This window comes from Vicia villosa, unplaced genomic scaffold (genome assembly GCF_029867415.1).
Source record: "Vicia villosa cultivar HV-30 ecotype Madison, WI unplaced genomic scaffold, Vvil1.0 ctg.005034F_1_1, whole genome shotgun sequence".
Taxonomy (NCBI): Eukaryota; Viridiplantae; Streptophyta; class Magnoliopsida; order Fabales; family Fabaceae; genus Vicia; species Vicia villosa.
Genome location: NW_026706562.1, coordinates 26184 through 49966, shown reverse-complemented (window position 1 = coordinate 49966; position 23783 = coordinate 26184). Strand labels below are relative to the sequence as shown.

Here is a 23783-nt window from a genome sequence, read left to right as displayed (position 1 = left end):
TTTATGTCTATTATGAATTCCTTTTGCAATTTATACACAAAACACTAAGCAATCAACAAAATGCAAAATTTATGTCTGTTTCTGCATAATTCGGAAATGAACTTCCGAAATATACTATCCTGCCTCCAATTTTCGGAAGTTCATTTCCGAAACATCCACTGAATGCAAGATAAGGTTTGTTGGGCCATTATTACTCCAATAAGTCTATAAATATAACCCACTCTTCTTCATCCTCTTCACACCTAGAAACACAAATGACACAAACCTACCCCCACCTAGCATTCGTCTACTTCACCACCGGCTACCCGATGCCGTTCCAATTTTGCTTCTCGCGCGACACGCCGTTTATAAAGTTGATAACGTCGCTCCACACGCTATTGCAATATCCCGAAAATCGAAAGGTTGTCAAGCTCGAGTACCGCTCGCCATCGGTTAACGACGAGGGAGGCATTGAATTCACACCTTTTGAGATCAAGAACGACGAAGATTTAGCGGTTATGTGGACAACGTTCGACCGATTTTCTTCGAAGGGTCCGATCGAATTGGACGCGAAACTTCAAAGATCGGGGGTCGACGTTATCAAAATGTTGACTCATCCTCACCTACCCGTGTTTAACAATATGTAACTTTAATCTTATGTAATGTGATCGATGTAATCTTCATCCGATTAAATAAAGCGAATCGTTCTTGTTTGTTATTTTTCTTCTGTCCAGACCTTATTTCGGAAGTTCATTTCCGAATTCCTCCAAGGGGGTGAATTCGGAGATGAACTTCCGAATTCACCAATTTTCTGAAAATTAACCTTATTTCGGAGATGCATCTCCGAAATCAATATTTTTCATTAAAATATTCACCTTTTCGGAGATTCATTTCCGAAAACACCTTTTTTTTTTCAATAAAAGTACGTTTTCGGAAATGAACTTCCGAAACAAGGGGTATTTTCGTAAATTCGCCAGAGGTCACTAAGAAGGTTAGGAGGTGGGTTAAGAAATTTTCATGATATTAGCATCCAGGAATTTTATTTGGCTATTACTAATTTGTGAGATCAATTGGCTCTTATAGATTCAGTTGAATTAAAATTTGTCAAAGTATACATTGACCAAAGAGAAGAACAACGTTTGATTCAATTTTTTTATGGCTCTTCGTGATGATTTTGAATGTCAGTGTAGGGATCTTTTAAATCGTACTCCTCTTCCCAATGCTGAATCAATTGTTAATGAATTTTTGGTATAAGAAAATAGACTCAGGTTTCACCCTCATTTACATTATGAAAAAGGAATTCTTACACCTCCTATATATGTATTTGATGCTCCTTTTGACAAAGAAGCAGCAAAGACATAAATCACCTTGTGCGTGGTTTTCACGGCCAAGAAGCGGGCTAATTTAGTTAATCGGTTTACAATCACCCAAATTGAGTCATGTCCACCTAGGGTACACGGTAATGCCACTGTGAAGTTAATGGAAATACTCTCCCATTTCCATTATTGAAGGAACAACATGCAACTTCACAATTTTTGCAATAAATATCTCTGCTAGATGGATCACCTTGTACTTGGTTTTTGCGACCAAGAAGTGGGTTATTTAGTTATTCAGTCTACAATCACCCAAATTGAGTTGTGTTCATCTATAATACACGGAAATTGCATAATGAACTTCATGGAAATACTCTCCTATTTCAATTCTAGAATTTCTAACGCTTGCAATAGTCCACCTACCCTCTGATGCTCGATCTTTACTTGTTGATACACAACACAACCTGTTATATAGTCAACAATATTATTCTTAATCCCAAGCCACTAATAATTCCTCTTTAGATCTTGGTACATTTTGAACGAACCTGAGAGAATGGTAAACTTACTTTTGTATGCTTCCTCCAAAATTACTTTCATTAAGTCTGCATCATTCGGGATACACACATGTTGGTTAAAAAGATGAACTCTATTTGCGGCTTGAGAAAAACCTGGTTGTCCAATCTTAGATTGCAACTCTACATCGGTAAATTGGATAAAATGAGTCCTTTCTCTCAAATCACACGTGATGATTAGGTTGCACATTATCACCCCGTTCTAATAAGTCCACATGAACTGAAGTTTAAGAATATGAAACTTCGTTAACAAATCATGCTTTAGAATCATTAATTCAGCTGTGTGCATTTCTTTCCGGCTCAATGCAGGTGCTACTTTATTTGCCTTTCCTGGATGAGACATGCACTCAAAATCATAATCCTTAAGATATTCCATCCACCTCATCTGTCGCATGTTCAACTCCTTTTTATCAAAGAGGTACTTAAAGCTTTTATGATCGCTAAACATTTCAAAATGAACTTCATGAAAATAATGGCGTCATACCTTTAGTGCAAACACTATGGCATCTAACTCGAGATCATGTGCCAGATAGTTCTCCTCATGCTGCCTTAAATGTCGGGACACATATGCCACAACCTATCTATTATGCATTAGAACTTCGCCTAACCCTTTCTTTGAGGCGTCACAAAATATTTCATACGACTTTTTAGAATTCAGAATTATTAAGACGGGAGCAATGGTTAACTTCTTCTTTAATTTAACAAAGCTATGTTCACACTCCTTGTCCCATCTAAAAGGAATTTCCTTATGGGTAAGTCTAGTCATCGGTAATGTTAGCTGAGAAAACCCTTGGATGAATCTCTGATAATATCGGGCTATGCCTAAAAAGCTTATGACTTTTGAGACACTCTTTGGTCGTTTCCAATTGATCCTTGCTTTTACCTTCGACGGGTCCAGTTCCACACCTCCTTGAGATATGACGTTGCCAAGGAATTTAACTTCGGTAATCCAAAACTCTCACTTACTATGCTTGGAAAAAGTTGATTTTCCCTCAACACCGATAGGACAATTTTCAAATACTTTGCGTGCTCTTGACCTCTTGTGAAGAACAGGAGTAGATGAGGATGTCATCTATAAATATTACAACGAACTGATCCAAGTAAGGCTGGAAAATCCTATTCATGTAATCTATGAAGGCGACAGACTCATTAGTCAATGCACCAATGCATCCAACCATCATTCTTCTTTACCAACAAAACTGATGCTAGGGATGTTCATGGTTTATGAACTGCATTGAACCAAACCACATTTATGGTTTGGTTCAATTTGCAATAATCACTTCAATAAAAATTCAATTAATTGTTAAAATGGTTTCAATTCAATTTAAAATTATTCTAGAACCGGTTTATATTTATAAATTAGTTTATTATCAGTTTGCAATATTAAATCAATTTTATATTTTAAACTCTTTTAAATCAAATTTTTATAATTTCATAAAAAAATTAAAATTTGTATATTAAAAAAAACATTTTTTTATTTCCCAAAAAAACTATTTTTTTGGCAATTTCTTTATTGAATTGTTTGTATTTAACATGTAAAAGTTGAGCTTCCATCAATTCTAACAAGATCCCTTATTTGGATAATGATTAGAATATGTATTAGGAAAAGGTTAGAAAATGTGAATCTTAATATTAAAACTCTAGGAATGGAATTTGAAACTATAATCACGAAATTATATTTGATCTTTTGAAGAATCAATTCATTATCATAAATCTAGAGACAAATTAGCACGAATAAGTATAACTGAAGATAGTTCTTTTATTTCAAGAAGAAACATTAACTATATAATAGGATAGTCCATATTTGTGGTCTCTTTTAAAACAGAACACTCTTCAATGGCAAATTTTCTAAAAGAAAAATATTTTCAGGGGAAAAAATTATTTTTCACAAATTTTTTTTGTTCTTTTGGAAAATATTTTGGTTATTTTCGATTTTTTATTTTAATATTTTTTTAAAAAAATTTGAAAAAAATATCATTTTTTCTTATAATTAAAACAGTTTATAAAATGAAACTGGTTCTGAACCAATTTTAAACTGAATTTGAATTGTTTAAATTAAATGGTTATGTTCATTAACCATTTAGATGGTGGAGTTTTTTTATGGTGCAATGCAGTTCAGTTTAAGTATGCCATTCAATTAACCATATTTTTGAACACCCTTAATAGGTGCTCCCCACGGAGACACACTCAGGCGGATACAATGTTTTTCCAACAATTCTTCCAACTAACCTTTCAACTCAGTGAGTTTGATGGGTGACATACGATATAGGGCAATATAAATCAGAGCAGTTCTTGGGACTATATCAATGAAAAATTCCACTTTTCTTTATGGAAGACTTCTAAAAATTCATAGATTATGGAAACTTGTGAGACATTCATCTCTTTCCTCGAATCTTTAGTGAGAAGTAAGAGAAAAACATGATCTCGCTCGAATAACTCATTAACCATATTGATCGTATCTTCTAAAAGAGTGGACACCACATCTTCAGGATTGACTTCATCAGTTTGAATAAAGATTGATTTTTTTCTTTGCATCCAATGTACACCCAAATTGACGAAGAGTCAATCCATCCCCAAACATTGATCTTCTTGAATGGAAGACATACAAGGTTAATTAAGAATACCCATCCGTTCACCGATATTGAACAACCTTCACATACCCAATGTGTATTTACACTACTATCTGTATCACGAAATTTTGTCCCAAGTCTTTCAATTGATCTTCTATTTTTCGTTACTCCTTTGACAAAATCTCCGTTCTTCAAAACTTTCACTTGGTTGAATCCAAATTGCAAAGACTTATACAAAATTCCCAAATCAATCCTTGATCTTGGAGGAAAACCCCTGCTGGATTTATCTTGAAACCTCCAAAGAATTTCTAACCCAATTGATTACAAAAAAACCTAATTGGACCTTATCAAACTATCTCTTGATTACACAACAAAATTGATTATGTGTAGTTGTTGTATGTATGCAAATTTGGACAATTTTAAGTCACAATATATTAACCCATTCGCATAGGGAATCGACTCATACTGCCAGGGAGTAAAATCTTGCTGTAACGCCCCAGACTGCTTTCAGGATGATCGACTAACCCCACAAACCAACACGGGTCTTTTCAGCATGCTTTGACCTCACTCGCACGCTTTCTGGGAAACTTCCCAGAAGGTCACCCATCCCAATACTACTCCAAGTCAAGCACGCTTAACTGTGGAGTTCTTATGGAATGAGCTACCGAAAAGAAGATGCATCTTGTTGGTATAGGTAGTACCCATCAATCCTTATATGTTTTCCTTCAACCATGCAGTCCCATATCTGCACAGCTTCAGGATCCCTCTCATTCTGATGTGACGACTGTAACACCCCTTTTATACCCCAAAATAAATAAGCATATAATCAGAGAATAAGCATGCATATAACAAAAGGGCGTCACATCGATGTTTTCAAAAACTAAAAACCGTTAAAAACCGACAGCATTTACTTACAATATTTGATACACCTGGTCATTTCAAATAATACTTCTCAATTAATCATATTTTATCTAGAATATGCATTCACAGCGGAAACTACTAAATACTCATGTGTTTCATAAAAAGATCCATGTCCCATACCATGATCAAGTCTCAATAGTCATATCAACATAAATTAAAACATAATTCAGAATATTTGGCTTAAGAGCCTATCAAACAACAAGTAGTAACATGACAGGTTCTCAAATCAAACGTAATACATAACCGAATAGAAACATGAGTTCAAATAACTAGTCTACCCAGTGTTACATGACCAGAGCATCGACTCACTACCTAATCTCCACATAACTCGGAAGAAACTCCGACTAAGATCACACGCGAGCTACTAACTCCAGAACCTGCATGTCGCCAAACGAGGGCAACATTAAAACAGAAGGGTGAGAATACGAATCATTATGGAGAAGTATAATAAGATACAATGGTTAAATCAACAATTATAGGAATTTATTACACCATGCCTAATCATGTAAAATAATACTAATCAATATATTCACATATATTAAGCATTCGACAAGTACATAGAGTATACTATTTCAATTTCAATACTATATTTCCAATTATGCACATAACCATAATTATCACATATTCACACATTTAACCAAGTATGTATTCAAACCTCACTCGTTTCAATTATTAAACTCATACACGTATCACAACTACATCAACTTCACATATTCAATTATCGCATAATTTTAATGTGACTCAATGCAAAATATGTGACACTATGCATGCGGTACCGAATTGTGAACCCAAAGTTTCACCGCTTTCCGATTCAATATCTAGAATCCAAGCCACGCTTCCGATCCGGACAAGACCAAAGCCCACCAAACGTAAACATATAGTTTACCGCTTCCGATTCACTTTAGAATCTAAGCCTCGCTTATGTTTCAAAGCAAACCACCTTTGTTTCAAGGCATCCATGATATGAATGTATGTATAATGTTAATCAACACATGCAATTAAGATCATCTCTACCATCTTAATATTTAGCATATCTCAATAATTCACTCAAAGAATTATTACACAATATTGTACACAACATTCTCATCACATAAGCATTATTCACATATAATAGTCAACACTCAATTTCAATCCACCATTCCATTTAACACTATTAATTAACATTATCATATGCTAACTCACAGTTTGTCAATTTCATATGGTTTACTCACTTTCATATTAAACCAACAAGACATTAGTATTTTTTATCATCTAACTATTTCTAATTTTTAATTATAGGACCATAATAGAATTAAAACCAATTACTAACCTTATGAGGGTATTTTAGTTTACTAAGAAATCAATTCCATTTCACACATGCTCACTTACTAACTAGTCTAAACATATATGTGCATATTATATATATATATATTCCCAATTAATGAATTGTGAGGACAACCTACATTTTCATTGAATTAATGATTACCTAGTGTGTAGTTACTACACTTGCTCCTACAAAATTCCAAAGTGCTACAGTTAGGGAAGTGATACAATGGTACATTAAGTGATGATGGCATGTCCACGTTTTTTTTTTTGGTTTTATGGCTAAGAAAAAAATGGGTACATCATGCTTCTAAAAAGCAAACAAACCGAAACAGGGCAATGGAAAGATGAGTTTATTCTCATTCTTCATGTAATATGCTACAGCAAAAAGGAAATCTATCAAGTGGTGTTTATATAATTAATTCTATCAAGTGTGTACCATATAATTAATTCTATCAAGTGTGTACCATATAATTAACTCTATCAAGTGTGGCGCTATAGTGCAGACAATATTACAAGGGTATTCTTTTTCTTTCAATTGGCCAATGGTACTTCACTGTGAAATAAAAGTATGTGGTATCAGTATATTCATCAAAAGCAAGTGATTTATTTCCGGGTCCTTCCATTGGCCAGAACAAGAAACAGTGGTGTTATTAAATAACAAGTAATGGTTTGAGTCATCATGTATTTCTAGCTAGGGGATGTAGCGAGTCATCAAAACAGTATGGTTGGTGGCTCATAATTTTCACTTGGATTCATAGTTAAATTTCACTAACAAGTTCATTTAATAAAGAGTGATATGGCCCACATTCTTAATTGGCCAAGAGCAAAGAAAACACTAACAGTCACAGCATGATTAAAAGGAACAAAGAAAAACAAACACGACACGTTTCCAGCATCGGTGCGGTATACACCCACGGCTGCAACAACTGCCTCCGACCATCATCCCCATGTGGTGATGTCATTTCGATGACTCATACTCCATTTTTTTTTCATTTCGTTTTTCACGAATATGTGAACACAGGAGTGTTCATTTCTAGTATAGGGGTTAAACACTCATTTTATAAGATTCACTATGAACAAAAATATAACTACATTAATCTACCAATCACCCCATTATACTAGCCCACAATGATTATGGATTCTCCCCCTTACCTCTTGATTTCTCCTCCAAAACCCTAGCTTTCCTCTTCTTGTTCCTCTCCTCCACTTCTATTTCTTCAAACCAGCAAAATGAACTAAATGATTCTTCCACTCCTCATTTCCTCTCTTACTATCTTTATTTATTATATTGGGCTTACCCAAATAATACCACTTCCTAACTAATTAGGCCCAATCATAAAATATAGTAGTCAAATAAATGATTATGCTCCAACAAATAATATTATTACCCTTAATATTATTTTCCAATTAATCCAATTAAATCCGAATTTATCTTAAATAAGTAAAATCCAATAATAATATTATTTCTAATATTATTTCTCTACATGCTTCACTTTATTAATTCTTCGATTAACCGCATAAATTCCAACTTCACTTAATAATCTGAACATGTTTCTCAATAACACCGACGATCCAATTAATTATCAAACTTCGTCCAAATTAAGTAAATAAATCCTTATTTAATTTAATTAGTCAAATAATAAAATTCGGGCTGTTACAACTCTCCCCCACTTAAAATATTTTCGTCCTCGAAAATTCAGTCGACACAACCATCTCAACACCAAAACCACATCCACTCCCTCTCTCGATTCATACCGATACAAGACGTTATACACTTACGACCACACAAAGCTTCAAAAGATATCATTTCAACATCCGAAGAAAATACCATGCAACACATAATCCTTTCGATGCACAACTTAGCAAGTCTCTTCATCGAATAATCCATCTTCATCGGAATAAAACGAGCATATTTCGTCAACTATCCACACAGACCCAACTCACTTCACAATTACTCGATGCCTCGGAAATCTCGAAATAAAATCCATAGAGATACTATCTAACTTCCACTCGAAAATAGATAAATGTTACACCAAATGAAACGGTTCCTGACAAATCCAACTCAAATACATAATTCCGGTATATCCCTCTTCATACTTTACCACTACACATTTCCTCAAATCTCGATAAATCATTAACACCATGATTAATACTCAATTCATTACGATGTTCCTCATCCACAAATTCTCTTTGTCCGAATTCAAACCATCAGGAATACAAACTCGATCACAACATCTCATGACACCATCCTCGACAATCTAAAAGTTATCACTTTTTCCTTGATTACTCAATATCATCTTGTCAACCAATTGCAAATCCGATTTCTAACTTTCTCTAATCTTGTCAAAATATCACAAGTAGGCTTCAACATACCAACTTAACACATGAAGACGTCGCTTCACAACCAAACCCAACCCTCTAAATCGTTCCAACGATTTCTAATTCTTGAATCCTTAATATAACTTATAAAATTATTTCCTACTCAATGCATTGGCCACAACCTTCACTTTTACAGGATGGTAATTCAAACCAAAGATTAAAATCCTTCGAAATTCTACTCGTCTTGTTTACCTCATATTCAACTCTTGTGATCACTCAACACATCAAACTTTGATCCACACAAACAATGCCTCTTACATTCCAAAGCAAACACAAAGGCAACCAACTCCAATACATACATCGAATAATCTCTCTTATGTACTTTAAGTTACCTTGAAGCATAGTCTACCACTACTCGATATCTGCATCAACACACCTCAACTCGAAATCCCATATCCAAGAAAAAAATTCACTCCTTCCAACCAAAACTCATACTCAGAAAGCTTTACATAACCTTCTTCTCTTTCAGCACCGATAATCCAATCCTTAAATGTTCAACATGATCATCGTTGCTCTTAGAATCAAATATCCTCAAGAAACATTACCTCATAGAACCTTCCTTCTTCTTACTCGACAAACAAGCGTAACTCTACAACTATACACTCAGGCAATGAACCTCTTCTCAACAACTCCTCAAATCTGCTCTTCAACTTCTCCTTGGTCGCTTTACACGCTACCAAGTTAGTAAGACACGTCTATCTCGTTCAATACGATATCGTCTCCTATCAACAATAGATTAAGGGTGATCAAGTCCTCAATTTGTCAATAGACAATCGACAATCATAATGAAACATAAACTACCGTTACTAACTATAATAGTGTTCCTTCATAACTCATACTCGAAATCACTTAAACACCAAGATTCAAAATCCCCCTTAAAGTTACAATTACTTGATTCAACTCCAAACAGTTCATACCTAAATTCATCAACTTGGTCTAACAGAAAACAAATTACATCAATTCTCAAAATCTCTATCAAAGATGATCAACGAATAATTCAAACACGTAAAAGAAATAGAAACAAAGCCACAACAGTTGTATCAGTAACTACCCTTCCATGCATAACAGATAGAACATGATCCAATTTTATAGCACAATCCAAAAAATAAAATAATGCGTTGCACCATTATCAATAATAAAGTATGTACCTCCGATTAACTTATCCTTAGTATTAGTCTCAGCACCAGACAACGCAGACACTTTTCCTTTCGCATTGCTCCTTCTTTGGCTTATCGCACATGGCACAATTGTGTCCTTGCTCACCACAACTGTAGCAAATCCTACTCGAGCCCACTCCACAATCAACAGTTTTGTGACCCGTCTCGCCACACCTGTAGCACTTAATCAGAGTAGAAGCTCCTCCCCCACATGGCTTCTTGCCCAGACCAGATTGTTCCCTCATGTCATCATACGATTTCCCACAGAACTGTTCTTCTCCTCGTTTCAACTGTAGAAACCTCACTTCTTTCTTTCTACGCATATCTTCTGGAAAATAATTTCCCAAAAATGCATCACGGAAAAGATTCCAAGTAACTTCAATAACTTCTCTTTCAAATCTTCACCAATATTACTCCACTAAACGTCAGCTTCTTTTGTCAGCATGTGAGTACCAAACTGTACCTTCTGTACATCAGTACAACTCACGATTTGAAAGATCTTCTCAATTTCTCTCATCCATGCGTGCGCTTTGTCCGGTTCATACCCTCCTTCAAAGATCGGCGGGTTGCACCTTTGAAAGTCTCCAAAAACACGGAACTCATCCTTTCTTCCATAACCGACATTCTCTTGCGGCGCTTATCAAATCGCACCAGTCCACCTCATCATTACCTCAACATTAATGTCAAGATTCCTTCCTGCAGCCATCGTCCTAAACAACCAAACAACCAGACGAAACAGTATCGATCGTGTCAGATACATGAATCAAATACAACAGGATAAAAGACATTAATAACCTTGACCAACTGGTCGACCATGCTCTGATACCACTAATGTAACACCCCTTTTATACCCCAAAATAAATAAGCATATAATCAGAGAATAAGCATGCATATAACAAAAGGGCGTCACATCGATGTTTTCAAAAACTAAAAACCGTTAAAAACCGACAGCATTTACTTACAATATTTGATACACCTGGTCATTTCAAATAATACTTCTCAATTAATCATATTTTATCTAGAATATGCATTCACAGCGGAAACTACTAAATACTCATGTGTTTCATAAAAAGATCCATGTCCCATACCATGATCAAGTCTCAATAGTCATATCAACATAAATTAAAACATAATTCAGAATATTTGGCTTAAGAGCCTATCAAACAACAAGTAGTAACATGACAGGTTCTCAAATCAAACGTAATACATAACCGAATAGAAACATGAGTTCAAATAACTAGTCTACCCAGTGTTACATGACCAGAGCATCGACTCACTACCTAATCTCCACATAACTCGGAAGAAACTCCGACTAAGATCACACGCGAGCTACTAACTCCAGAACCTGCATGTCGCCAAACGAGGGCAACATTAAAACAGAAGGGTGAGAATACGAATCATTATGGAGAAGTATAATAAGATACAATGGTTAAATCAACAATTATAGGAATTTATTACACCATGCCTAATCATGTAAAATAATACTAATAAATATATTCACATGTATTAAGCATTCGACAAGTACATAGAGTATACTATTTCAATTTCAATACTATATTTCCAATTATGCACATAACCATAATTATCACATATTCACACATTTAACCAAGTATGTATTCAAACCTCACTCGTTTCAATTATCAAACTCATACACGTATCACAACTACATCAACTTCACATATTCAATTATCGCATAATTTTAATGTGACTCAATGCAAAATATGTGACACTATGCATGCGGTACCGAATTGTGAACCCAAAGTTTCACCGCTTTCCGATTCAATATCTAGAATCCAAGCCACGCTTCCGATCCGGACAAGACCAAAGCCCACCAAACGTAAACATATAGTTTACCGCTTCCGATTCACTTTAGAATCTAAGCCTCGCTTATGTTTCAAAGCAAACCACCTTTGTTTCAAGGCATCCATGATATGAATGTATGTATAATGTTAATCAACACATGCAATTAAGATCATCTCTACCATCTTAATATTTAGCATATCTCAATAATTCACTCAAAGAATTATTACACAATATTGTACACAACATTCTCATCACATAAGCATTATTCACATATAATAGTCAACACTCAATTTCAATCCACCATTCCATTTAACACTATTAATTAACATTATCATATGCTAACTCACAGTTTGTCAATTTCATATGGTTTACTCACTTTCATATTAAACCAACAAGACATTAGTATTTTTTATCATCTAACTATTTCTAATTTTTAATTATAGGACCATAATAGAATTAAAACCAATTACTAACCTTATGAGGGTATTTTAGTTTACTAAGAAATCAATTCCATTTCACACATGCTCACTTACTAACTAGTCTAAACATATATGTGCATATTATATATATATATTCCCAATTAATGAATTGTGAGGACAACCTACATTTTCATTGAATTAATGATTACCTAGTGTGTAGTTACTACACTTGCTCCTACAAAATTCCAAAGTGCTACAGTTAGGGAAGTGATACAATGGTACATTAAGTGATGATGGCATGTCCACGTTTTTTTTTTTGGTTTTATGGCTAAGAAAAAAATGGGTACATCATGCTTCTAAAAAGCAAACAAACCGAAACAGGGCAATGGAAAGATGAGTTTATTCTCATTCTTCATGTAATATGCTACAGCAAAAAGGAAATCTATCAAGTGGTGTTCATATAATTAATTCTATCAAGTGTGTACCATATAATTAATTCTATCAAGTGTGTACCATATAATTAACTCTATCAAGTGTGGCGCTATAGTGCAGACAATATTACAAGGGTATTCTTTTTCTTTCAATTGGCCAATGGTACTTCACTGTGAAATAAAAGTATGTGGTATCAGTATATTCATCAAAAGCAAGTGATTTATTTCCGGGTCCTTCCATTGGCCAGAACAAGAAACAGTGGTGTTATTAAATAACAAGTAATGGTTTGAGTCATCATGTATTTCTAGCTAGGGGATGTAGCGAGTCATCAAAACAGTATGGTTGGTGGCTCATAATTTTCACTTGGATTCATAGTTAAATTTCACTAACAAGTTCATTTAATAAAGAGTGATATGGCCCACATTCTTAATTGGCCAAGAGCAAAGAAAACACTAACAGTCACAGCATGATTAAAAGGAACAAAGAAAAACAAACACGACACGTTTCCAGCATCGGTGCGGTATACACCCACGGCTGCAACAACTGCCTCCGACCATCATCCCCATGTGGTGATGTCATTTCGATGACTCATACTCCATTTTTTTTTCATTTCGTTTTTCACGAATATGTGAACACAGGAGTGTTCATTTCTAGTATAGGGGTTAAACACTCATTTTATAAGATTCACTATGAACAAAAATATAACTACATTAATCTACCAATCACCCCATTATACTAGCCCACAATGATTATGGATTCTCCCCCTTACCTCTTGATTTCTCCTCCAAAACCCTAGCTTTCCTCTTCTTGTTCCTCTCCTCCACTTCTATTTCTTCAAACCAGCAAAATGAACTAAATGATTCTTCCACTCCTCATTTCCTCTCTTACTATCTTTATTTATTATATTGGGCTTACCCAAATAATGCCACTTCCTAACTAATTAGGCCCAATCATAAAATATAGTAGTCAAATAAATGATTATGCTCCAACAAATAATATTATTACCCTTAATATTATTTTCCAATTAATCCAATTAAATCCGAATTTATCTTAAATAAGTAAAATCCAATAATAATATTATTTCTAATATTATTTCTCTACATGCTTCACTTTATTAATTCTTCGATTAACCGCATAAATTCCAACTTCACTTAATAATCTGAACATGTTTCTCAATAACACCGACGATCCAATTAATTATCAAACTTCGTCCAAATTAAGTAAATAAATCCTTATTTAATTTAATTAGTCAAATAATAAAATTCGGGCTGTTACAACGACCACCCTAGCCCGCATTGGCCTCAGGTGTTACATGCGGCTCAACCACCCCTCGCCTTCTTCGGCCTCGGGTATTACATGCCCACCAGCTTCCGCATGGTTCGTCCTCGAACCACATCGTACTGGGAGAGGTCTGGCTCTGATACCAATTGTAACGCCCCAGACTGCTTTCGGGATGATCGACTGACCCCACAAACCAACACGGACTAGCTCAAGTGGTAGCAGGAATTGCTATGAATATGTACTTAACCCCTAGGTACATGGTTCGATTCCCGCGGGAGACAAAAACAATATTTCCTGGGCAGCCGGTAAGCGGACCTAGGGGATTATTGATTAAGCCGGTAACATGCTCGGTTGGCCGACACGGTTGATGCGTGCAGCGGATATCGGGGTGTTACACTTTCTGCCTAAGAGTCAACTTCAAAAGAAATTTTTTTAGAAGAAAAAAGCTTTCAGTAGGAGTCGACCCACAGGTCGAGGAAGTCGACACATTCGTGTTGTGTGTCGACTCATAAGCTCAGTGTATCGACTAATCCTAGATATGGATTTTGATTCAAAATAGCTTTCAGTGGGAGTCGGCCCCTAGCTCTAGGGAGTCGACCCATTCATTTTGTGTGTTGAATCCAAATGCCTATATATCGACTCCTTTGCAGCAGAGAGTTTTGTTTTCATTTTGCTTCAGAGTCAGTCGATTTCTAACATGGATGTGTCAACTCCTAACATAGTTTTTTTTTAGGAAAATTCATAATTTTGACTTGTCCAAATACTTCTGACTTGTTAGATAAGTCTTTTAAGATGAAATTGTAACTAGACATAAAAAGATAAGGTCCAATGTACAAATACTTCATATTATATAATTTTGACATCATTCAAAACATCTAAGAGATGATATTACACTCACAAATATTTCAATCGACCATTCTGAAGTATTTTGTTTGTTGACTAAATATATATATATATATATATATATATATATATATATATATATATATATATATATGAAAAAATTACTATGGCGAGAAAATTAAATTAAATTATTTTAATTTTTAATAAATTAGTTATCAATTATTATTTAATATTTAAAATTTTGATTATTTTTTATTTATATTATATTAAACTATTATAAATGATTATTTTAAATTATATTTAATAGAGATAAAGAAATTTTATTTTCTTATAACATCTGCTAGTTTCTAACTTAATTCAAGTTCTCTATAAAAAAACTTAACTAGAAAGTTAAGATGTACTATCTACATCCCTAAGTACAAGACTCTTTAGTTTAAATCATGAGACTTACAAAAATTAATAAAATTTAAAAAGTTAGTAGAACTATTAAATTTGTTTATCATTTGTACAGTATTATAAATTTATTTTTAGAAGAGATAATTATTTAATGTTTGTGCAAGAGTATTTAGTCTAAGTTATTGAAAAAAATTATAATATAATAAAGGATAAATAGGTAAGAAAATCATGTAGACATTTTAAAATTGAGAGAATGTTATAAAAATTAATAAATTTTATGATTATTATGTAATTATGTAATATTGTGTTTTCGAGCTTATTTTTAAAATAAAAAATATATAATTTTAATAATAAAGAAAATTTCATGAGTGTAAAACTGCTCTATGTGAATATCAATTAATTTTTTTCATATATATAATGTCTTTATTGTTTATACAATTATATACTCCCTCCGATCTTATTTATAATCTTATTTATAATCAGAGCATGTTTTTTTTTTAAAAAATATCTAGAAAAATGTCTATAATAATTGGCTTAGACAATCAGACCGGAGTAGCATGTTTTTTTTTTTTTAAAAAAAATATCTAGAAAAATGTCTATAATAATTGGCTTAGACACCCTGCTCCATTTATGGCATTGCAGTTCTTCAAAGGCATCATGCTTGCTTCTCATTCTCAAAACCATTAAACCTACTCCCTGTTCAACTCAACACCTTCCTCAAATTTGAACCGCAAAAAACTAGTGCGCAGCTTCTATTTCTGAAATGGGAAGAACAACCATAATTTCCATTTGTCTGGTGGTGTTAATTGCAGCAGCATTAAAAGGATCCATAGACAAACACCAAACAAAAGATGAATATTCAGATTTTGTAATCAGTGAAGCAACCATTGAAGACATACAAGAAGCCTTCAACAGAAACCAACTCACTTCAAGAAAACTCGTTGAGTTTTATTTAAACAAAATCGAGGCTCTCAATCCTGTACTCGGAGCTGTATTGGAAGTCAATCCGGACGCACGTGATCAAGCGGACAAGGCTGATTCTGAGAGAGGAGAAAATCAGAACCGTTCATTGCTTCATGGGATCCCTATTTTGCTTAAGGACGGTATTGCCACGTTGGATAAACTCAACACTACGGCGGGTTCGTATGCGTTGTTGGGATCGAAGGTTCCACGTGATGCGCACGTGGTTTCTAAGCTTAGGGATGCTGGTGCTATCATACTTGGGAAAACTAGTCTTCCAGTGTGGTATGGGTTTCGTTCTACCAAAACGATAGGACTAGCTTGGTGCCCCAGAGGTGGATCTGCTTTGGTTAGTACTCTTCACTATCACGCTCTTTTACAGTTTACTTACTTATTTCCATATATCACTAACACAGCTGTGGTGTGAATAGTCCGACACTTATCATATTAAATATAAAATATGAATTAATTTTAATTTGTTTTATTATCTTTTTGCTGAGTGTCAGAAATTGCAACAAGCGTTAGATTATTGACAAACATATATATTATATTTGTCGGACAGCTCAATGTTGCAATAATTTTTGACAATTTTTTTGACCATCTAAAAATTTCAAAATATTCTTTGGAGATATACTTCTTAAAATATTTAAAATAAAATGGAAATTTTTGTTAATTCGAAGATGCATATTCGAAAATACTAAAATTTCAAAAAATTAAAAAATTAAAAATATTTATTAATATATCCGAATTAACCAAAATTCCAAATTATAATACCTTAAATTAATATAATTTATATGTTATAAATAATAATAATAATAATAATGATAATTATATATTGACATATTAATAATTACTAAAATTATAACTAATACACAACAATTATAATTATATAAAAAATTAATTCATTAACAATTATTCAACAAAAAATTTAAAATAAAAAAATAAAGTAAAAATAAAATTATTTACTATTTTATTCATATTTTAATATAAATTTCGAATGACATAGTTTTTCAAAATAATAAATAAAAATCACAAATATAAAAATTATTCTAATAATTTATTATAATAAAAAATCAATTTTCACTTAGTTTAAAAAAATTACAAGAAGATTTTTGTTTTAATTTTATATAATTCAAAATTTACTTATGAAATATAATAAGAATATTTTTCATATATATAAGTTAGTAAAATAATTTTTAGCTTTAAAATTATTTTGGAAATTTTGTTTATAAAATAAATTTTTTTAACCATAAAATTGTTTTTGAAAATTAGTTTATGAAATGATTTTTTATGTATCATAAAAAATAATAAATATATAGTAGATAAATATTTTTATTAGTTTTATATATAAAAATAACGTATTGATTTAAATATTTATTAGGTTAATATTATTATTATATCTTAATTATAATAATTTATATTTAATAATATATTTTAATTAATATAATTAATTATACTATTAATTATATTGATTCACTTTAATTTTAATTTTTAATAAGTATTGAGTTTTTCCGGATATGCATATTCAAAAAATCTCAAGATCAAAGATTAGAATATTTTGGATATGCATCTCCGAAGACATCTCTTTCTAAAAAAAAAAAAAAGTTTAACTTCTAATATACATAGATGTCACATTTTTTTCTAAACAAAAAATAGTTGTCTTCAAATATGCACATTCTAAAAAAGACATGGAGTCCATAAAGAAATTGTTTAATATTTTGTCTGGACACTTTTCATCTACCTTTGTACACACTTGGGACACATTATTGATCAAAAGGAAATTAAAAATATTAAATTTGATATTGCACTATTTGTGGCCTTTTCGATAATAAATGAATAAAGAGAGGTCAAATAAAATCATATTTTGTTATATAATTTTTTGAAGAAATAAATTGACGCACGTGTGAATATTTTGATGCTCGATTTATATCTTTTTATGAATAATATTAATTCTTTAATATAAGTGTGGGGCTTCAATGCCACGTGATTTTCACATGTTTCTCTGTTGTATGAAGTGTTCATTTCAGAGTTTGTACTTCATAAATGTTCTTGTTGGATTGGAAAACATTATTATGAACATTACGCGTTCTTTGTTCCTTTCCAACACTCTTTATTCACGAGTTTCTAATGAACATTACAATTCCTCAATCTCCATGACCAACAAATCCTTTAATTTCTCAAATGCTAATGCAATTTAATCAAGTTTAGAGGAGAGAATGCACATCACCTTGTTCACTATAGTTTGATTAGACAAATTAAAACATCGCCATAACTCTTTGTTTGATTAGTGATTAGTGTGATCCGGTTGAAATACTCAACAATTTTTTCATTGGACTTCATTTTCAACAACGCGAATTATCTCTTTAATATTTGCAATCAAACTTTTCTAAATTTGTCATCACCGGCATGACCCATCTCAAGAATGCCCTGAGCGCACTTTTATTTTGTAGCATTTTCAATTTTCTGGAAGTTGATAAAACTAGCATATGGAAGAAAAACATTGCCTTCAAATATTTCTTCTTAGACTATTTATGTGAAGCACATTGAGCATAAGTTGGATCATTAGTGTTAGCTTGCAGACCTCTTTGCACCACTTCCATAATAGCCAACTTAGTTAGTTACTTGCACAACAGATAACATAACTAAATTAACTAACTAGTTACTTGAACAAAAAATAACCCATCTAAAACCTTTTATTTGAGTTACATTTCAACCCCATCTATTTGATATATCGCATATATGATTAGCTGTGTTATGCAGAACCCTTATGTGGCGTCACAAAGTCCATGCGCGTCTAGCTTTGGATCTGCAATTTCAGTGGCAACTAACATGGTTGCAGTTTCTTTGGGGACAGAAACTGATGGCTCCATCATTTGTCCAGCTGACCACAACTCGGTAGTCGGAATCAAGCCCACTGTTGGACTCACTAGCAGAGATGGCGTCATACCAATCTCACCTCGTCAAGATACTATTGGGTAAGTGCAGCATCTTTTGGTGTGCTTACAAGTAAGTTACAACAACCTTGTTGACTTTTTTTAATATAAATGACTAACTTGAAACAAAAAAAGTGAAAGATAAAATGACCTGTTCTAACTATAAATTAAGTTAACTATATGTATTTTTTATTACAGGCCAATGTGCAGGACTGTTTCAGATGCAGTTCATGTGCTTGATGTAATTGTTGGGTTTGACCCAAGAGATTACGAAGCTACAAAGTCCGCGGAAAAGTTTATACCTTCAGGTGGTTATAAGCAATTCCTCAATAAACAAGGGCTTAAAGGAAAGATAATAGGTGTTTTGAGGGATCCATTTTTGGTTGGATCAAATGTCACTTCTATCTTTGAAGACCATCTCAATGTGTTGAGGTAAAAGTACAATATAATTCATAACACTATCACACTATGATATGACACTATATCTATAATAATACTGAGACTGTGTCTGTTTTATGTGCAAATTGAAGAGAAAGAGGTGCAACAGTGGTTGATAATTTGGAAGTAGAAAATTTAAGCATCATTTTGGACTTTTTCCAAAGTGGTGAAGTGACAATCTTACTTTCAGAATTCAAGTTGTCCATCAACAAATATCTGCAGGAGCTCACTTATTCTCCTGTGAGGTCTCTAGCTGAGATTATAGAATTCAACACCAACAACCCTAGTTTAGTAAGTATTTGTGTTTGATGTCTTAGTTTGTGTTGTGTTTTTTCTGTTTTGTTTAATTTGATAGCTTAGTGATCTGTTTATGGTTTTCTTGTAACAGGAAAAAACTACTGAGTATGGGCAAGATTTATTCATTGCATCAGAAATGACTAGTGGCTTAGAAACAAGTGAAATAATTGAGGCATTGAAGGTGATGGATGAATTGTCAAAAAATGGGTTTGAGAGAGTGATGAAAGAAAATCAATTGGACGCATTGTTGGTCATAGGCTCCGATGTTTCTCCAATGTTAGCAATTGGAGGGTATCCAGCAATCACTGTCCCAGCTGGGTATGATAGCCAAGGAATGCCATTTGGGATCTGTTTTGGTGGGTTAAAGGGAACCGAGCCAAAACTGATTGAGATTGCTTATGATTTTGAGCAAGCAACCATGGCAAGAAAGCCACCCCCTCACTTCTCATTCACATGAAGAAACTTAAGGATGATACCTTACTTGACTGATAGGCTTGTGGTGATTGTTGATTTTGATTAATAAAAGTACAGCATCGCATTATCGTTGATGCATATCTTTTACCTAAAATTTTCCAATCATATTAATGATCTGATGTTGAAAATAGATTCTCTCCAATCATAAATTTAGTGTCATCATATTACGTGCACTCCATATGATGCATTAAATCAGATTTTTATAAGAGTTTATAAATTATAATCAACATTAAGTTTTTATTAGAATTTTCATTTTTATTTTAGAACAAGGTTTTAAAAAATGGTCTTACAGCAAAAACTATCGTGACAAAACAGTATCAGAAGGTATTGATACCGATATTGTTATTCACCGTTTTTATGATGAAAAAGAATTGTAATTAATTCACACCGCAACGGTCACAACACTTTTACCGACTGAAATAGAAAAACCATTTATGTTACCGCAACCTTACTAGTGGTCCTCTATTTCACCTTCAAGAACATCTTGTGGCTGTGCAATGAGAAGCATCTAATCTTGAAAGAATAAGCCCCACTACACCAACTTTTTTTGACTAGTTACAATTTTACTCTCTCCATAATAGAACCAAATCTCCTTGTTGCACCAATTCTCACCTCTTGAATAAAGTGAGTTATAGTACGAGAAAACTTTAACCTTTGCCGGGTTGCTAAAAGCAGTTCAACTACCCCAGTATCACTTCATAATTATGAAAGAAATTAGCCAACATACTGTAGTGGAAGTATCGCTGTAATGTTGTTGTAAAAGTTAAACCATATTTGATATTTCAAATATTTGTTTGGGTAAAGTGTGCAAAATATTCTCCATCAAACAATACCTAACATCTTAAAAACAGTAACGCACAATTGACTAACTCCACAGAAAAAAAAAAAGGAAATAATCTATTTATATACACCACACACATGCCTAGAAGAAACCAAATCCACAACACAACACAAAACAACCCTGCAAAGATGGCTAAACAAAATGTGGTGGTGGTGATAATGCTTATACTGAATGTTATTCTTCCATCACCAATTCAAAGCTTGAAACTAAAAGCAGGTACCTGGGGTAAAACTTTTCTAAGAAAGAACCAAGAAACCGAAACAAATCTTCAGTTTTATTTCCACGACACGCAGAGCGGGAAAAATCCGAGCGCTGTTAAGGTAGCCGAACCGGTAGACAACACCAAGTCATTCGTCACCCAGTTTGGAAACATCTGGATGGCGGATGACCCTTTAACAGAAACATCTGATCCGAAATCCAAGCTCGTTGGCCGGGCGCAAGGTATTTATGCATCATCATGTCAGCAGGAGCTCGGGCTTCTGATGTCTCTGAGCTACTCGTTTGTTGATGGACCGTATAACGGTAGCACGTTTGCTCTTGTTGGGAAGAACTCTGCTATGAACCCGGTTCGTGAGATGCCTGTTGTTGGTGGCACTGGGCTTTTCCGTATGGCAAGAGGTTACGCCATTGCTAAGACTCATTGGCTTGATATAACCACTGGTGATGCTATTGTTGGCTACAATGTCACACTCGTTCATTAGAGTTAGTTAACCGTTTTTCTTTTATTTCTATATAAATAAATCACTATATAGTTTGTCTACCTTTCTATAATATGCACACACAATCCAGTTTCATGTTTTATTGTACTTTTGCTTTGTTCTTCTTCAAACGAATGCAGCTTTTTGGCCGTGTTCTGAGTTATTTATCTTTTATACGTATTGGAATATTATTGTATACCGGTTGGGATCTTCCAACTTGAGGGAAGAGGACTTCCCTCTAACTTTTCCTCTATCTCTCTCAACAAACAAACATGTATTATTTGAATGTGTTTGGCATTGTATGAAAATGACAGGAATGTAGGACCATTCTCTTGGTTGTTTTTATTTCTTTCTTAATTTTTTTTCTCCAATTTTATCGTCATTAAGAGAGAGGTAGCTAGGGAGGATTAAGGGAAATTGAGGAGGTTTGCAGGGGTGGGAATGATTCTTTTTGATGGGGTTTGTTAAACAATTTTGATGGATTGGAAATGATTCTTTTTTAATGGGGTTTGTCGAACAATTTTGATGGATTGAGAATGATTAAAATGGTTTAGTGGGATTGGTTTTTAGTTGCTAATAAGGTGATGTGAACTCTTTGGTAGGCGAATTGGAATACCTTTTTGAGTTTTTGTTTTGTATAATTCGTCTCTTGTTTGTACGTTGGTTTTGTGACCCGTGATTTTTTCTTGTTGTATTGATGGGTTGATGTTTACCGTAGAAATTGGTAAACAACCGCTAGTCATTCCAATGCCTACAAATTAAGGGTTACTTGCAAGATCAACTAGTTGATCCTAAGACACGTGCTAATGCAACCAATATTTACTTGTCCAATTCGACACGAAGCCTAATTCTATGGGGAACAGTTTCCTACAAAGAGTTTGAACAAGCAATTTTCCACACAAGACAATGATGCTATCGACTGCAGGTAACTCGTAATCGACAGACCTTGCAACATTTAAAGGAAATATACAACGAAGACATCTTTGGTGAATTCCATCATCGTAACAGAACCATTATCAATATCGTAAACAATAACGTAAAAAGACAACTCAAACGTAAATGAAACTTAAAGAAAGTGTTTCAAGGGAACAATTGAGAAATATGGAAATTACATTGAAATAAAGATGGTGATTCACATACATTAGTGTAGGATCAAGCGCTTACAACTGCGCTAAAAGCAATTGCTGTTAGTGAGGGCGCAACTTTATTTCCTTATAGTATGAGCCCTCAGGGGCTGCACCTAAAGCGAGGTTTGTAAGCTCTCTCTAGGCGCCATGGGTTGGGATGTTAAGCCCATTCGAATCCCTAAGGGTGACGCTGGATTTATTTATCCAACAATCTCCCCCCCAGTGTCAGCCGGGGGGATTCGAACCCATGACCATGCTCTGATACCACTTGTAGGATCAAGCGCTTACCACTGCGCTAAAAGCAATTGCTGTTAGTGAGGGCGCAACTTTATTTCCTTATAGTATGAGCCCTCAGGGGCTGCACCTAAAGCGAGGTTTGTAAGCTCTCTCTAGGCGCCATGGGTTGGGATGTTAAGCCCATTCGAATCCCTAAGGGTGACGCTGGATTTATTTATCCAACAATTAGCACTCTTGGAACTATTGCTTCCTCACGCTGGGAATGTAAAGTTTTACAAGTGATTTTAGTACAAGTGAACACCTAGAGCCCTTTGTGCGATCTCCTATTTATAATACGCTAATGTAACTGCCTATATGTGAAAATAACTGCAAAGTAACTGGCTGCAGGCTAGATGTCTTGCCACACGA

The 23783-nt window shown here is 33.8% G+C and overlaps 2 protein-coding genes across 2 annotated transcripts; both read left to right on the top strand.

Moving 5' to 3' along the window:
* Positions 1 to 16017: 16017 nt before the first annotated feature.
* Positions 16018 to 20630, top strand: LOC131642452 (probable amidase At4g34880). Its single transcript, XM_058912692.1, has 5 exons — positions 16018 to 16679; positions 19091 to 19305; positions 19462 to 19695; positions 19794 to 19992; positions 20090 to 20630. Exons 1-5 carry the CDS (start codon positions 16134 to 16136, stop codon positions 20453 to 20455), a joined length of 1560 nt encoding a protein of 519 aa, XP_058768675.1. The 5' UTR covers positions 16018 to 16133; the 3' UTR covers positions 20456 to 20630.
* Positions 20631 to 21372: 742 nt separating this feature from the next.
* On the top strand, positions 21373 to 22356 carry LOC131642449 (dirigent protein 23-like). The gene has a single exon (XM_058912689.1). The coding sequence runs from the start codon at positions 21391 to 21393 to the stop codon at positions 22012 to 22014; it is 624 nt and encodes a 207-aa protein (XP_058768672.1). The 5' UTR covers positions 21373 to 21390; the 3' UTR covers positions 22015 to 22356.
* Positions 22357 to 23783: the final 1427 nt, after the last annotated feature.

Excerpts from the sequence above, each read along its gene's own strand:
- LOC131642449 (XM_058912689.1), top strand. The coding sequence starts at position 21,391 with ATGCCTAGAAGAAACCAAATCCACAACACAACACAAAACAACCCTGCA.
- LOC131642452 (XM_058912692.1), top strand. The coding sequence starts at position 16,134 with ATGGGAAGAACAACCATAATTTCCATTTGTCTGGTGGTGTTAATTGCA. Across the intron at positions 19,306-19,461 it reads CCTCGTCAAGATACTATTGG|GCCAATGTGCAGGACTGTTT; the intron begins GTAAGTGCAGCA and ends TTTTTATTACAG. Across the intron at positions 19,993-20,089 it reads ACACCAACAACCCTAGTTTA|GAAAAAACTACTGAGTATGG; the intron begins GTAAGTATTTGT and ends TTCTTGTAACAG.